This window comes from Mytilus californianus, unplaced genomic scaffold (genome assembly GCF_021869535.1).
Source record: "Mytilus californianus isolate M0D057914Y unplaced genomic scaffold, xbMytCali1.0.p SCAF_4, whole genome shotgun sequence".
NCBI classification, from domain to species: Eukaryota; Metazoa; Mollusca; class Bivalvia; order Mytilida; family Mytilidae; genus Mytilus; species Mytilus californianus.
In genome coordinates this window covers 55,129,205-55,147,933 of record NW_026262690.1, presented here as the reverse complement: position 1 = coordinate 55,147,933, position 18,729 = coordinate 55,129,205, and the positions used below count along the sequence as shown (strand labels likewise).

Sequence of the window (18,729 nt, the reverse complement as noted above, 5' to 3'; positions counted from 1 at the left end):
GTACCTCCCTCCTCCTTCGCCTTCGAGAGGAACCGATAACACTAAAGATCAATTTACTGTCAAAATGCAGATGATTTAAAATATTTAAAACTTTTTTTCCACGATTAAGACATAACAATGTACATGATGTACACAGCCTAAGTATACAATAAACTCATCATAGATTCATGTATGAAAACATTTTTTTATAAATTCAAATTGTTAATGATCAGGATCAACACATGAAAGCAATATTCAAACAAAAAAGTACTATATTCATAACAATTTTCAGAAGTTTTGGCATAATGATTCATTGAAAGATTGCACAGCGAACAGTAATGCGACGAACGACGAAATGATTAGTGTTCGGCCGACAAATGTAAATGTCCCCTTATGATCGGAATAACATTTAAATAAAAAAGGGAGAAAACTTAAAATGTTTACATCCTATATATGCCACCTATAGTTGACTAAAAGGCTGAAACGATGATAAGCACTGGCTAGTCTCTTTTAATCCAGATACGATGTCATGCTTCAACTTTACTATATATATATATAATGAATAGATAAAGACTATATAAAAAATACCTACAAGACTGGCTGATTTGAATAATTGTAAACAGCTATCCTCACAGTTACACAATAGTTCATTTCTTTGGCAAATGAGAAATGACACTTTTTTTCTTCTAAAATGGCAAATTTATAGGAATTCCGGTTAACTGTTCTACATGACGTCACTAAATCTTCTACTCATTGTGTATCTTTTGGTAAGTAGTTGAATTTATGAATGAAATTTTTCTTGCATATACTACTGGTGGCATTATTTCTGAAAAATGATAGATATTTAATGCTAGTTTCCATTTTAATAAGGACATTAGTTTTATCAACTGATATGAAAGTATGATACAGTAACTTTTAACATACAAATCATATTACTGGTCATTCAAAACTCATGACAATCCAAATATCAAATTAATGACTTAAAATGCAAATAAGTTCGAAAAATGCTGATCCTTTGACGACATAGGAACAATTATGCCTTTATGCAAATATCATTAGAAAATATCTTACCTATGTTACAACATGCTTAATAAATAACACCTAGTTTTCACTGTCTTTGCTGTTTTCTAACAAAAACTATAACTGCGATATAAACAAAGGCGGTTTTAAAACGCTTTCACTCTATGAAGTGGATGGGACTAGTTACTAAACATACTTTGTAAGTCGGTCAAATTAAGATTCGTGCAAATAGTTTCCTATACAAAAGTCGTTATTATCACGTGAAAAAAAAGTCTTCAAAGAAATCTAACTTGATATAATAAATTTGTTTAACTGCAATACGATCTGTATGGAAGGAATTCATTTGGAATAATATCTTTCGGATAAAATTGGTAACAAAAAAAACAATGAACGAGAAAATTTATTTCAGTTTCTTATAATTAGATTTTTTCTATTCTCCTAAGGTTCGGAATTGTGTACCTTCAAATATCCTACATTATGTTAACAACAATATCTGTAAAACGCATTTATTGCGCTCACTTAAAAAAAAACACACATTCTTAATGATATACTGATAAAAAAACATTTGAATTAATCACAAAATAGCGCTTTAATTGCTGTTTTTGTTGATAATGTAGTATCAAGGTTTCTCTATATATTGGATAGTGTTAACTGCAACCCTTTGAAATCCCCGTTTTTCCAGCAAATAAAATGCATCATGTTTACATATTACAATTCATGATTAGCTCTTCAAAGATATAAATGTTTCAACGAATATTGATTTTATGGATAATATTTAGTCCTAAGAAAGTGTTGGCTCCTCGAATTGGAAATATCCAAACGAGTAATAAAGATAACCGTATCACCGTTCAGATGATTTTAATACAAATCTTGATCTGATGAAATCATGACATATCATCTTATTCTCAGTTATACTATCTTCTCCATCGTATGTCGTTTACATATCTCAGTTAACACGTTACGCTCGTGCATGTTCACTTATACAAAAACGGACCAACAGTGTTGTGAGGAAGAATGACTGAAATCGACACAACATAATTTTTACGGTCACCATAACAAATTGGTTGAACGATACATTATATGTCGGTGTCTCAACTCACTAGCGACGTGTTTTCGCGGTCTCAATTCTTTAGATACCAGTAAAGTCGTCTGATATATAATTTTATCGCTATTTTATGAAAATTTCCTTTGATCTTACTGACTGATAATTTCCTTTCTCAGCGGAGTCGAGTGATATGAAAATTATCGCTAGAAACTAAGGGGGCACGTGCCGTTGCTAATGAAATTGACAACGTCGTCATAGGTAAAATAGCGATAAACAGATTATCATTGGTCATCTCAACTCGATAATCTATAATTACCGATTCTGTCTTATTCCGATAGTGACATTTTTTTAATTGAGAGTGAATTCGCATACCGTGTCATGCATGTATAGTAGGAGACGCTAACCTTGTCGACGCACCCGGTCTCGCTCCTTTTGAAGTACATGCGATTCGCTCAGTTTTACAAAAGTACTATTGATGACAAGTGTATATGGTGTCTTTAAATCAATCAAATGAATGTGGGTACGTAATAGGCCAGATTATGTAATTGTATCATTTCATTTTGAATATAAAGATGTGTTCTTTTTTTTTAGATTTTAAGTTGGCCAAATACATAACATCAAACTCATCATAGATGCCAGGCTTGCACATTTTGTATGCAAGACGCGCGTTTCGTCTATAAAAGACTCACCAGTGACGCTCGAATAAAGAAAAGTAAAAAGACTAAATAAAGTACAAAGTTGAAGAGCATTGAGGGCGAAAAATTCCGAAATGTTTGGCGAAATACAGCTGAGGTAATCTATTCCTCGTGAGTGACCATTTCAAGTGTATGTGACAATAATATTATTAAATCAGATATATCGTTTTCATATTCAAATGTCATTTCATTACTTTGTTTATTATGCATTTCATCTTTTATTTTGTAAAATGTCAATCGGAAAATCACAATGGTGTTAAACAACAATTATCTGCATCATAAATACAAGATGGCCCATTTATTAAGATTCATCAAAGATCTACCATCAACAGAAAACTACCGAAATGAAAAAAAAACAACATGTAATACGATATGAAATCGACAGCCACTGACTTTCTATGCTGAACAAGAATGCACGTGTTGTCGTTCTAAGCGTTACAACACTTGTTATTCAAATGATCTGTTATCAGAAGTTATGTGTCTTGCAGATCCGGAGAGCACTTACATGTTTCAACGCATCACTATCAAGCTGTATATATCTGTTCAGCAGTTCTAGAGAAACGTGTAACGAATGTTTTTTTTGGTTTTTTCAGTATATTGTAAAATTTAGTGAATCGGTAAACAGGAAATAAGTGTTAACTGTATTTAGCACCCCTTTTTAAATTTTTGTTTTTTGATGCTTTTCAACTATTTGATTTGACCTTTTAACTGTTTTCATTCGAGTGCCACTAATGAGTCATTTGTTGACAACACATTCGTCTGCTGGAGTTCCAAATTATAAACCTGATATATTTGATGAGTTTGGAAAGAAACTTTAACAAGTTGTAACTCACTAATTGGTTCCTGTAAATATTTGAAATCCTCTGAGATAGACGAAATTGTAAATTATGTAACTCTAAAGATCTTGGAGATGAGTATCATTATATTATGATGTGCACAGAGATGTCAGTAAAAAGAAACGAATGTATTGATAAAAAATATGTAAATCGTCCAAATATAATTATGTTTAAGAAAATTATGAATTTAAATATAAAATCTAATTGAGAAAGCTGTGTACTTTCATTAGATTTATAAATTCCCATGTGTGCCCTCCTGGCTAAATACTATCAGTATAATTGTAAATAGTGTACATATTTTGCTCTGTGTATTCATGTATTTATGTCTGTATTATTGATGTCATGTTGTGTCTGTATACCATTGTAATTGCAAAGGTTTGACAGAATAAAGATATATACCAACAAGTTGTAACTCACTAATTGGTTCCTGTAAATATTTGAAATCCTCAAAACATACATTATGTTTATCAGTGTTAACGCTCCTTTAAGGGTAGACACATTAACATTAAAGTGAGAGAAAAACGTGACCTGTTTTGTACATTTTAAAGTGCAAACCTAATTCGTAGATTCTTATGCCAAAATTCAACAACAACAAAAAAACAACACTGGGATTAACAGTAACTCCAAGTGAATAAACTTTCGTCAATGCACAACAAATGTATTGATAATTTATAAGTAAGAAAAATACTCTGGGGAAATAAACATTTTAAGCCTTTTGCCTTTTGAAATTCTAATTTTTCAATGTTTCCCTAATGCTAATTTATTGCTTGGATATTAATTTCATATCATAAACCCATTCGTGTGTCTGAATTATGTTTTAAATCGATGAAAATTTTATATGCTTTAATATAATTTGTTTTCAAAAAAAAAGATATTTGCATTCTTTTGAAGGCCTTTCATGCGAAAATAATTTGTATTATTATCTAAGTGGTTTAAATGAACGGTTCTTGCAAAAGTTCAAAAGTATTTAACCTCTCTAAGATTAAGAGCTACGAATTTGACAAAACAGATAAAAACACGATTTTTTGTTTGTTTCAAACATTTATAAATGCGGAACATGGAAATATCGTTTCGCTATTAGCAGTTTGTTTGGTTCAATTTCGTCAAAATAAACCAAAACAAATCGTTCATGTCAAGTTTGTAGCCGAACACGCCTTCTTATATTTCCGTTTAAATGCGAATAATTTTTTGAAATCGGTCTAAAAAAATCGGAGAAAATATGATTTACTAGTAAAATTGAACTATATATTGAAAGAGAAATAACTCTAATGGTCTTAACCTATCTTGTATCGAAGCATTCCCCCGTAATACTGAAATCTTCCTTCGTGTTCTCTTTTCAAACACGTATTGTATTTTCCCAATGAAAGTGGAGAACATTTTGAAGATACCATGCGCTTCATTTTGTAATGAAAACGCGCATTTCGTATAAAATATATTATACTGATAAGTGATGCTTGAATAAAAACAAGTCGAAGACCAAATTCAATGCGAAGTTTAAGAGCATGGAAAATAAAATATTCCTAAAAGTTGTGCCAAATCTTGCTTATGCCATCTATGCCAAGGGTAGAAAAGCCTTAGTATTGCGAATAATTCAACATTGTATTAACAGTGAACTTGAGTATAATGAACGATATCAGTGGTATTTTATTCCACTACACTTGATACCCACGAGGACGAAACATCAACCCAGTGGTTTTAAAAACTCACCAAATATACTAGGCTTAGTAAATCTGATGAACGTCTTGTTTACATAGGAGTCCTCAGTTTCTTTCGCATAAAAAAAATCAGTTTCAATGCAAAATAAAAAGATAAGATGAAATGAGAAATCAAAATTTGATTGAAAAGTAGATTCATTGTTAAGTTATCATGAAATCTCTGTTGACTTGAAAAGAGCATTTCTTCTTCTTTTCAAAGAAATTTCCTTAAGATCTCACTAATTTACGTCTTACCTTTTGAATCCAACAATTTATTCTCAAACACACGGAATACTTTGTTACTAGATACAAAACAAGGGACCAAAAATGTTATTTATTACAATAATCTTAAATCTTAGATCTTAGAATGAACGATTCTGTGTGATAAATAAATTCACGATGATATTTCTTTTTCATTTCATTCCCAGAATTGTCTCTTAAGCGTGTGTGTATATAGGTTTCCCTGTGCTTGACGTTGAGTGTCTTGTTTTTGTAACGATGTGGCCTATTTATATTCTTTTCTGTACTTCATTTTTTCTCATTCGAGTAGATTTTCTGTGCATAAATATCAGTTGCTCGACACAATGTGAAGCTTTTTTAGCTCGTTCGATGCACTCACTCGCCAAAAAGGTTCACATTGTCACTTGCAGTTGATATTTGAGGTTTTAATGTGTAGATAATCCGATAATCTATACTTATTCTATATTTTGTACTTTATTTCTTCTCTTAATTTCGGGAACAAATTTCCATCACAGCATTTTCCCGTTAACAATGAATATGGATTAACATAGAAGTAAGATGTGGTATGACTGTCAATGAGACAACCATCCACCAGACACCAAATGACATAGAAGTTAACAATTATAGGCAACAGTACGGCCTTCAACAATGGGGTAAACCCAAACCGTAAAGTCGGCTATAAAAGGCCCGAACATGCAAAATGTATAACAATTCAAACGAGAAAAACCAACAACCTTATTTATAACAACAAAACAATTTACGAAAATCAAATATGACAAACATGAACCATCGACAACCACAAAGCTATAAGGCTCCTAAATTTGGACAAGAATTGTTCTTCTTAGATTTATGGTAATAAGTTTTATTATTCGATAAAGTATCCTCTTGTATGCATTGTGCCACTTATCCTGCTATGTGAAACTCATAATATATCTCATTACAGTTCAAGTGTTTACTTATACGTCGTTTAGGCCATGCTATTTTAATCATTGTTCGACCCGAAGTAGTAAGTGTGACAATCGGAAGCCGGGTCGAATTTAAATTAACTTTTCTCCTAATTTAAGGTAGAGTTAATTTAGGGCAAAGCCGGGAACATAATGGTCTCGCATTCTATGTGTGAAGTTGTTATAGTGACATATAGCTTTTCAACTGTTTCGATTTTAATACATCCTTTGCTTTTAAATATTCGGCGTCGAGCGGTTCTGATCAAAGTAAATCCAGAAAAGCGCTTCCTACGCATGCAATTTATAGTGCTATTTTCATTTTTATTCTTCTGTCATTCGAATTCAGAGATGCCAGATCATGGAAGAAGCAATGAAATCAACTGTTAGCAAAGAAATGCGGCATCACATAGAGCAAGGGGGAAACAAGAAACTTTATATCTATATAGGGAGAGACCATGATATAGGAGAAAATTTACTCTTCCACACGGAATACTAGTGAAATTGAAAAGACGACACTGAATATGAGAAATTCCGAGTTTTTACCGACCAGCCAAGGATTGCCGGAAAAAAAATAGTTTTTTGAAAAAATGATAATGAGATGCAAGAATGTAAACAGATCCCAAGGATAGATGCGAGTAATTAATTCGGGTTTAGGGTCCAGGGTTCCACCCTGAACAGATTTCATAGTGAGAAAACAGTTTTATTTTTTTTCTGTGTATTTGCTGTCGACTAATCAATCGCATCATTATAAATCAGTATTGCACACACATGCCATGTACAAAGAGGTATCTCTGATTTTACTATTTTTAAAATATTGTCTATGTACTATTACACTTATCATATGATGTCCGTTTGTCTGTCATTTATCTGGGCGTATAAAGGAAAGGGTGGTTGCTGCAACTGTATTATTAAATGTTGTCGTTGAGTAGCTGCGAGTATAAAATATAATAAAGATTACAAATGAACTCTATATCTTATCATTTGTAGAAATGGGCAATATATATTTTGAAAGAAAGTGATTTGTCTAACATATTTGCTGATGTGATTTATGCATTCAGCATTCGTATATAACTGTATATATAGAATCAACTACGTCATTAGGTGCATGAGGAATGTGCAATGTACACATTGATTAGTTGTAGACAAATCCTCACTTATTACTAACATTCTCCGAATTTTCGTATGTTAACCGTTATCAGAGAAAAAATCATTAAAATTGAAAATACAGTATTGATTTTATATTCTTTGTAATTGTTTGCCTGCCTTACATATTCAGCTAGAGTAGTAGAAACTACTCGCCCTTTTCGGACTAAAAGAAAAAAAGCAAACAAGTCCACAAAACGATTCACAGGAAACTTAGAATGAGATAAAAGACCCGGAAAAAAACCGGAGATGAACTCCTGTGTTAAAGAAGGATAATCAGTTCCTGCTCCATAAGAGACACCAGTCTCATTGACGGTTGCTCTCGTTGAGCAGCGATTACTTTCCCCTCTTATGATAAGTGGAACTCTATGATGTTATCAACAAGAAAAGGAGGACAGAGTTGTGGACTACGACAAATCTAATAAATCCATGGTCATCTACGACACAGATATTCCGTCATAGTTAATCAAAGCATGGCGTCTGTAAAACAGTTGAAAACATTACCTCAGATGCATCATTATTAGTCCACGTTTCACTTACTTCATTAAAAGCTGCAAACCTTTATCAAGGAAAAAGAGAATACATAAAACAGAAATTTCACAAAAGAAACTAGGACATTTCCGTTTAATATTTAACTAGGCCGTGTGCAGAATCATACAATCGAAATGTTGACGAGGTCTTCAATACAAATCATTAATCTAATAGCTAGTAGCCATGGATAATTTTATTGCGTAGTTTAGAGAAGTGTTGTCCAAATGAAAAATGGAGACTACTCATCACAACTACAGATAAACTGAAAAAGAAAAAATATTAACGTCTCATTGCAAAAATCGATTCTTATCCGTGTAAACAAGACTTTCAGTGTTTACAGAGTTCCCGCATTAAATCGGACTTCTGATACATCTGTTTAAGACCTTTACTTATTGGGGTATGAAAAAGTATTCTTTGAATAGACTTCGTAGAATCGTTTTAATCTTAAGAGACAACATTAGAATACCGATGACCTAATTCGTTATTCATTTGGAATATACCAACCAAAAATATCCTGAAAGAATCTCATGAACCACCAACGGATGGTAAAGGTGCTGACAAGATTGTTATTCTGGTGTCGATTAAGAATTTAGATCGCAAAAAATATATCTATTGAGATGATATTGATTGATTGATATTTGCCTGCTAAACGTTCAGTGGCTATTGAGATGAAACACATACATTTCAAATCGGTCAACACATTCGTGATGAAGAACATTTAACTTAGAGCAAAATCCTGTTTGTGAAGTCAGTATAATGTTAACATACTCGCGCGTAACGTATTGAGATATGTAAACTCATTATACTTGGATTAAGATAAGTTACTACTGTACAGAAGAAAGGAAAGTTGACTATGAGAAAACTTATATAGAGATCTTAGTTATCAATTTTCGTCAAATTTAAGAAATGATAAATATAAGAGGCAGACCTTCTACTTTCTAAATGCCTGTGCCAAGTCGGGAATTTGACAGCTATTTTTTACTCGTTCCGTTGGTTGATAACGTTTGATTCTGTCCGTTTTTCATGGACTTCGTCGTTTTAAATTTACCTAGGAGTTCGGTATTTTTGTTATACTTTTTTTTTCGTTATAGTATCATTCATGGCTAGTTCACCGGGTTAAATCAAATGTGTGTTGTTGGTAAACAGGACATCCTCAATTTATTTGTACGTGTAACTAAAGAATTGGGCAAGTTGCTGTTTGTTCTTGTAATTGAGAAGATTTTGTTTGAATCCGAAGAAAACAAAAAGGGTGCAAAACACGTAAATAATGATGGCATATAAAAAAACACTTTAACTGTTTATTCTATTTAAACAAAACAATACCTCCAATGATTGCAACGGTTAACTTACTCTCCATGTGAGAATTATGTCTATAATTGTTTTTTTATAATTTGGAGTGTTGATTCATCAGTTGTCCTATCCAAAGTAGTTGACGTAGTAACGACTATGGTACTCTCATCATTAGTTATTTTGTCCAAAGAGTGTGTCACAATTTCATAAATACATAATTAAACGTATACTGATTCATGAATAGATATTTATGTTGTTTCTTGCTGCAAAATTCTTCGTACACGACAATGCATCCTCTTGAAAATCTACGACCCCGGACCTTCAATTCTTTGTGTTTATGAAGTAGTTAATGAGAGATAACCAATTGATTGACTACATTTAGACATATTTAGCAGAACATTTATCAAAAACATGCGATAGAGCTAAATCAGTCTCATCGTTACACTGAATAACAATATGAAGACCATTTAATCTCTGTTTTAAAGCTTTAGCACTGGTGCTATAAACCATTTTTTGTCTAGTTGTAGCTGTATCTGGACTCCTGAAATAATAATAAAATACAACTTACGTCAATGTAACGTTAGAATAATGGCACCATGGTTTATGTTTTTCAAAAGCACACATATATTTGTAATACCATAGCTTCATGTTACTGTGCAAGAGTTAATACACTTTGAATATAACTGACAGAATACTTGAAAAATAGATTGCATAGTGTTAGTCCTGCTTTTTCTAAGTTTCTGTGTTGGTCAGTAGTGAATTATACTTGATTGTCTGTTTCTCCTGAATGTTATTGATTTTTTTTACCTAAGGATCAAATTTTCAGAGGTATATAAAAATCGTCTTCTAGCCTTTTCTTTTAATATATTTTCTCAAAATATATAAATTTTGTTTATACTAAAAACCAGTTCAAGAAACACCTGAAAGCAAGGCTGAAAAGTGCAGGTATATTTGAACCCACATTGTAACAATGTGCTTGATATTTCTTAAATTATGAGTTGCATTGGAATAGCCCCATATGTCAAAATCTAATCATTCGGTAGCAGAGTGGCAAGGACTACATATTTATTATGTTTATATTTTTCCCATGTAAGTAGGTGTAGATCCTAAATTTCATGTTCGGCATGAACGTTCAGGTTAAAAATAGTAACGTTGAAAGTATTCAGTGACTTCTTTTCGGTCATGCGAAATGAAACCTTAGATTACGGCGTTCTCCTTGTTGATAGAAACTTATATAGACTGCTACCGGCAAATAGGTTGAACATGGGAATCTATACAAAAGGCAGAGCTGATAGCTTAACATCTGATTGATATGGAGTTTAACCAGATTTCTGACGAACTAAGATATATATGGAGTTCATGAGTGATTGTATACGTATAAATATAAAGATGTTCTTGCAAATGATTCAAATGCGTTAGTATGGGATGTTCTTCGGCAAATTAATAGTGTATATTAAAATATTTATATTCCATATTGTCAATATGTGTTCTAAAGATGTGTACTTTGAATAAACTCACCAAAGAAAGAATGCTAATTTTTCGCTATGAATATCATTACATGAAAATTTGACGTCAAACAATCCATATCGACATTGTCCTTTCTTTTCAGCTTCTTTTAATTTGTTTACGAAATCTTGATATGTTTTATCTGAAATAAACAAAAACATTTAAAATATTGTTTTCTGACTATTCTTATATTACATATACTTTATTGTATATTGTGTTTTTGATATGATTTTTTTTTAGAATTTCGTGCCATCATAACACATTATTGTCTCAAGCGGTCATGTTGAGCTCTGTTTTCGAAACACCAATCATAAACTCTACTGGAAACTGAGAATAGCCTATTCAAGAACAAAATAAGCATTAATGGAAAGTTGAATTGACCACAAGTTCATTTTAAAATACCTTTACCAAATATTTTAACCCGGTACGGGACGTACGAACAGACGGACACACGGACCAGAAAACATGATGTCCCTATACTATCATACGCAGGGCATAAAAATGAACTAATATATGCCGATACTCTGTCTAGAGTGTTGAATTATGGTAACAACACATACCTTATACCCATCATCAGACTAAACTGAATGTTATATAATTTTTGTTGTAATTATTTCTATACATTGTGAGCAAATGTCATGTTTGTATTATTCTGTTTACTTCCAATTAGATTGCGGATAATTTAATCATAGTCTGCATTTCCACTAAAAGGTTTCTAGTCAGAAAATACTATTTAAATGTTAGATTATGGTGATTGAACAAATTCGTTTTAGCTGTTTTGCTAATTTAAACTTTGCGACTATTTTACTTGTTCTTTTTAATATGGGGTTATTACCGTAATTAAAAAAGACTGCAGAAGTGCTGAAATGTATCGGAAAAATAAGGATCGTTTTATATATCCATCTGTATATCATAATTCTAAATGCCGTGAACTTCTAGATACTTCTAGTGGAATTCAAAGGTGTGAATCATTAGATAACGTGTCCTGCAGTATCAAAGCTTTACAGACATAAAAAATGTAAATATTTTTGTAACTTTGCAAGCTTTAATCTCACAATGTATACTTTAGAATAACGTTATAGCTTAAAAATTGGTTAAAAAACTTTAAAGAAAGTTTCATTTTGTTCTGAAATGGTAGTTCAAAACGACGATACTTTAATGTTTCATGCTTCATGTTAAGGAAGAGCGTTAATGATCTTCTATTTTAAGATGAAAAGAAAACAGATCAATAACAATGTATATTTAATTGAATTCTTCATTAAAATTGTTGAAATATTTCCAACACACAACATGACTATGTTCATCGCCATGTGTATAATGTAAAAATATTGTCACAATATATACATCCAGTATGTATCTGGCTAGTCTCCAGAAACCATAACTAACACTTCGATTATTTGTCAGACACAATTGTTTATTTATGAAAATGTGTGCCATGTCTGCCAAAACCTCAAGATGAGAGAGGAATGCTTTAAAAATGAGTTAATAATTTCTCTTCGTTGTTGTTTTTCGTATCACTGACCGATCAATAATTTAAACGCTATCCCATTCTACAAAAAAAAACTCAACAGATGGTCACGGTTAGGGTAATTATCGATAATTACCGATAATAATAACAAAACCAGATCTATAAGATAATTCAAAACTACAGACAAGTGCTTGATTGCTTAATTTTGTTGTACTAAAAGATAAATCACATTACGGTTCTGCAAAATAGATAAATCAAACAAACTCTGCCTGTACATCAACATTTGCTTTCTCAACCATAATCTATTAACTAAAATTTTTGACAATATTATTTTTTTTATTGATATTTGTGCATTCATACGATGGCGATAGTCAAACTTCGATGGAATTTGTGTACCTATAAGCCATTGTCTACCACTCTTCACTTTCTTGCGGCTTTTCAAAGTTTGGCTTTCTACAGCCGTTGGTTATTTGTCTAAATTAATCACATTGTATCCCGAATAATGGAGGTTACTTCAATGCAGTTTTATGAAATTTCAATATTGTTATATTTACTTATTAGGTCAAAAACTATATTTAATGATTATTAGCATTTTCAAAACCATGATTAGAACTTTTAAAAAAAGTCTTAAATATGTCTCAACGGTTTTTAATGGGTTTTTATTGCTGACAGCTAGAACATCTATTCTGAAAAAATACGTAATCTTATTTATAGTTTAGGCATGGGCACCACTCATCCCAAAAATCAAGCTTTTCTATCAGCAAACTACGCTTGTTATCGTGACAACGTCAGTTGGCTTTTTCCATCTTAACGCTTCAATTTTACACATTCCAAGACGTACATGATTAACTGTACCAGCGATTGCTTTATCCAACTCGAACATAGAAAACGTTTTACTATTGTTTGTAATACTCACGTTTCCCTCCTCTTTCCTCCACTACAATACTTTTTAAATCGTCTGTTATTTTGTAAATCACATATTGCCACTTATGATCGCGTTTTATTTCAAAAAATACTCTTACACACTCATCACAAACTGCAACACCAGAAGACTGCAATGAAATAACATGGAGCAAAAATAATATTATGTAACAAATAATTTTTTAAAATATGTTACCATATGGACAAAAAAGTAAAGGAAAAGAAGCTAATAATGCTACCTTATCCAACACACCACACCACCCGAAAGCAGTCTTAGTACTACCTGATTCCCGAGACTACCGAACAAATATGGATGACACCTACAAACCGGAAAAAAGGGACGGGATTGTAGTTACGACATCTATGAAACAGATATTCCATAACGGTCAAACAACTCGTGATGGCGTCCGTAAAATTAACGAAGGGATGGTTTCAACTTCACTACTTGAAACTCTTGGTTTACTAGCTTCCTTGTGAGCAGCAACCCTCTATCAAGAAAATCATGAAAGAAAATACAAGCCCTGGAATATCGTATCAACTGGGAAGTATATACATTTGTACTAAATATTAACAGTACAGTAACAATAGTTATCCTGATAAATCCTACAAATGATAGTGACTATCTATTAAAAAAATCGTTCATATAATATACATATTGATGAGGAAAATATATATCAGAATTTTTTTACTGTGCTGTAAAAAAGATATAACAAACTTTACATACTTCCAGTTTTTGTATTCTATACATATAAATATATAAATTGTGCATTGCTAGAAGAACATGTAAGTGCCAATTCAGAAGATCAATTTCGGTATCAGATAAAATATCTATAGATTCTATATACATAGCAACACTCGTAGCAGAAGACAATTGGCCTCCATTACAACCGTTGTAAGAGAAAACATACAGATAAAATAAATAAACATCGATGTCTTTATGTAAAACAATAGTAGAACCATGTTAACATGTTAGATATTACTTTTACTTTTACGAAAAGGGGTAAATAATTATACTTACAGGTCCGGCGTTATTAAGATTAATATACCTAGTATCTCCCATTATATTAATAAGACAAGTTACTTATCCGTTATTGCTAAATAGTTTACATTCCGTAGCAAAGTCTGAAAGTTTATTAGAAACATATCACCACTAGAGATATTTATAATACTATTGAGTAACAAGGCATCGTACATTTGATAATTTCTGACTCACAAAAGATTTTTTTCCTTGTTTCATGTGTGTATTCATACGTCATACATGTTATATATTATAAGAAATACCAGAATGATTGTCTAATACAATTACAATATAATTACTCTTGGCAAGGTGGTAGTTATTTTGGTTATGATTATAACTACATGGTAAATTTACTTAATTATATGATTATAATGTACAACAAGTACAGTTTTAGATTAAGGAAAATCTAAGAAAAAGAATGCTACATACTGGTGGTTCAACGTGGAACAATATGTAGTGGTTCAAGGTTTTATATAGAAATAAAGAGATGTATCATGGTAGCCAATGAGACAACTATATACTAGAGTTCAAATGACGAAGATAAAAACAATTATAGGTCACGCCTTCAACAATGAGAAAACCTTATATTGATTAGTCAGCTATAAAAGGCACCGACATGAAAAACGTGATTGAAACGAAAAAACTAACGGTCTGATTTATACAATACAATTTGTAAAAACAAATAAGACAGAAATGAAAAAAACAACTACCACTGAATTAAAGGCTCCTGACTTGGGACAGACACATAAAGAATGTGGCGAACTAAATCTCATATCTTCCAAAATTGAACTGAGGAAAAGTTACACAACACAATTTTTGGGTTATTTAATGAAAACTCGGTTACTCGATATAATTTTGATTTGTCAACCCTTAATTCATCTATACAGATATAAAATATTATTACATTAAATAGACTTGGGAAAATTAAAAGTTTGATGTAAGGAATGATGCGTTTCTATCATTGTTCAAAGGTAATGTGTTGACCTCTATATTGGCAATTTTCGTTAATTCATTTTGATGGGTTATTGTGTCACTGACCTTTTCTAAGAATTTTATTATATGGGTATGCGGTTAGACACTGATAAAATAATGTAATCGAATCTTACATCTTCCTTTTCTTGAAATAAACTCAAATTGTTCTTAATGGCTGGGGTATGGCAACTGAAACATTTCGACCATCAGAAGTAGTTATATTACATATATGCACTAATAAATAATTCCGCCAACTTAATGTTTTTAATTATTTCCAGGTCGAGTTACGTAGTTGTCCAACCCATTGGTAACTTAAAACGGTCAAACGTATTTGAAAACTGATGGAGAGGCGTTGGCATTGAGACTGTCAAGTGTGTTGATAAAGGTTTAAAAGAAATTGCTGGAATCAATAAGGCGATAAACTATGATTTGAAGAATGCAAAAAGAATAAAAGGCACACAATCTGTGTTTTTTTTATTTGACCCTGGATTATTTTTCATAAAATTCTCGATGTTCTGAACAAACCTGCAATAGGTATACAAAAGACAATAGACACTATTCAGATATATACATATTTCTTAAAACTAATACCAGAAAAAAATCAACATATCCGAAATGCTTCTGTTAACAAACTAGTACAGTGTACAACTGCAAATGTACTTTTGATGAAGAGTTTGTGCGTGTTTTCTGTGCAACCATCGTAGGTTAGCACTGAAGTCGGTTGGTTTTACAATTTCGTCAGATAACAAAAGCAAAATTCCAAAACTGGAACAGAGTTATTCCGGTTGCTATTAATTCCTAGACCATAGTTATCTACAAACATAAAATGTAGAACATTAAACTTACCATTTTCCTGGAATGTTACAATACGAAGATCCTTTACATTGAAAAACTTTTTTTTTATACTGAACGAGGAGCGTCACTGAAATGCAATAATACAGGATAATTACGGTCATTTGACCATCGTCATTACCAAATGTTATCAATTAGTTACATGAAAGATGTTTAACATTTGGTAATAATTCAGAATCAATGATATGATAAGTGTTTGGATGTGGGTTGGTCTTTATTGTCTTCTTTATGTTTCATTATATATGTTTGACCTTGTTCCTTCAAAGAAACTCACGTATATAATATCTAGACAAATTTATGGTGGATCATCACTTTATAATTCCTCGGATTGAATTTTCTTTGCCAAAATGTAGATTTTATAACAATTAGAAAATCTGGTAAGACTGCCAATGAGACAACTATCGACCAAAGTTGAAATGAAGTGGATGTAAGCAATTATAGGCAACCGTACGGCCTTCATAAGTGATAAAATCCCATACCGTATAGTCGGCTATAAAAGGCCTCGACATGTAAAAAATAAAACAATTTAATTGAGAAAACTAACAGACCAAATTGATATAACAAAACAATTTACGAATAATAAATATGACAGACATGAACCAACGACAACCACTGTTTTTTTTTTTAAATATAATAAAAATCATGGGTCACTATTTTCTTTTTCAAGCTACAAGTTGTGCAATAATGCTCATGTTTGCACAGATTATTAATGAAAAAAAAACACTTTTTGTGAAAAGAAAGAATACTATGAGATACAACTTTGAAATAAAATATGTAAGGATAGGTTTTATAATATGCTTTTAGAAAATATAAAGAATAAATGTGTCACCGATTCTTAAAAAAAAAATAACTATAAGAGCTATGGTAAAGTTGAAAAATTGAATCGAACAAAACAAATATTCGGTATTTGTAAAAACAGTTTTTATACTGCAATAAATCACTTAACACTCTTTATTTGAATAAATACTCTTAACAATAAATTGCCATTCTGTCTGAAAATTGGGAACTGCTATTTTACAATTTAAGATGGCGGTATACAGTTAATCAACCTTACACCATACCAAATACAGAAAAGGAGTAGTGACATTCCAGTAAGCAGTAATCATCTCATCAAATATATTGATCTTCTTGTAGTAATTTACACAAGTATAGCTTTACTGAAAAGCTTTCTAGGCATTGGTGATGTTCATTTACATTTTGTGATAGAACTACATTCCCTACCTAGAAAACATTAAAAAGAAATACATATGTATATGTAATGATCTTTTTCATAGCATATCTATGTAATATTCTCTGTAAGATAAGCTTAGTCTCGTTCAAAGCTAATTCGTTTAGATGTAATCGTATTAATATCATGTATTTGCTTCGATGAATAGTTCTTTTAATTTCGAATTAGTTATTTGTTTTGCAGGTTATGTCTTCAATTCATGTTTCTGCTTTGACAAGTAATTCAATAAATGATTGCACAGAAACATTCGAAGACACGACACGCATTTCTTCTATTACTGGTACGATTGATATAAGATAAGATATTTTATTGGTTTAAAATCCAAAATTATAGGATTGTTACCAAGACATATACATAAACATACAAACATATATCTTGTCGTCTGTTTATGTAGTTCATACGTGTTTCTCGTTTCTCGTTTTTATATAGATTAGACCGTTGGTTTTTCCGTTTGAATGGTTTTACACTAGTAATTTTTTGGGGCCCTTTATAGCTTGATGTTCGGTGTGAGCCAATGCTCCGTATTGAAGGCCGTACCTTGACCTATAATGGTTTACTTTTATAAATTGTAACTTGGATGGAGAGTTGTCTCATTGGCACTCATACCACATCTTCCTATATCTATAAACATATATCTGACCACATTTATAAACATTGTATATACATATTTGTATATCCCCTCCATTGTTAAAAGAAAATATTGTTACAATAATAAATGTATATAATCTCTGCTGAGGAGGTGGTACCACAAAGTTATTTAGTACTCAATAAAGCATTTCTAGAATTGTTCATGTCGCTTATGAATTTTACAATAATTCTAATTATATCAGTCTCACCGCACGTATACAAAAATTCAAATCTTGCTTCATCAGTCATACTTAAAAAAGAGGGAACTATTTCACTTACTTTGGAAAATAATTGTTCTCTAATTGTATTTAGATTTGTACATTTTATGGTGAAATGAAATTCGTCTTCTACTTCTAAAAGACACAAGGGACAAATTCTTTCTTCTACAGGAGTTTTAGTGTGTCGACCTTGTTCAATTTTAAGAACACTATTACTTATGCGAATTTTGGCAAAATGTCCTATTACTTTTCTATCAATATTTAACAATAAATAGGTTTCAAATTTGTAATTTTCTTTTAGCTGTCTATATGTTCTGAGCTTTTTACCGTGCAATGATTTATCATCACAAAAAATATTTTCTTTCCAATAATTTAGATATCTATCATTAAGTTTGGTATGAAGTGCATATAATAAACGCCTTTTTGAAATAGTATCATGATTTTCCCAAACATGTGAAAAATTGAATGTAGCAAGTAACTGTTCAATCTTTTTTGCAAATCC

The 18,729-nt window shown here is 31.5% G+C and overlaps 2 protein-coding genes across 3 annotated transcripts in view; one reads left to right on the top strand and one right to left on the bottom strand.

Moving 5' to 3' along the window:
- The window catches only part of LOC127698474 (monocarboxylate transporter 12-B-like), a 267,985-nt gene that overhangs the window by 144,942 nt on the left and 104,314 nt on the right, over positions 1-18,729 (top strand). The window lies entirely within an intron of this gene.
- Positions 9,412-16,224, bottom strand: LOC127698509 (actophorin-like). Of its 2 annotated transcripts, none has more exons than XM_052202021.1 (4): positions 16,149-16,224; positions 13,308-13,443; positions 10,936-11,065; positions 9,412-9,958 (listed from the first exon to the last, which is right to left on the bottom strand). In XM_052202021.1, exons 1-4 carry the CDS (start codon positions 16,149-16,151, stop codon positions 9,796-9,798), a joined length of 432 nt encoding a protein of 143 aa, XP_052057981.1. In that variant the 5' UTR covers positions 16,152-16,224; the 3' UTR covers positions 9,412-9,795. The 2 variants fall into 2 exon arrangements, with proteins under 2 accessions (XP_052057981.1, XP_052057980.1); XM_052202020.1 differs by lacking the exon at positions 16,149-16,224 and adding an exon at positions 14,331-14,568.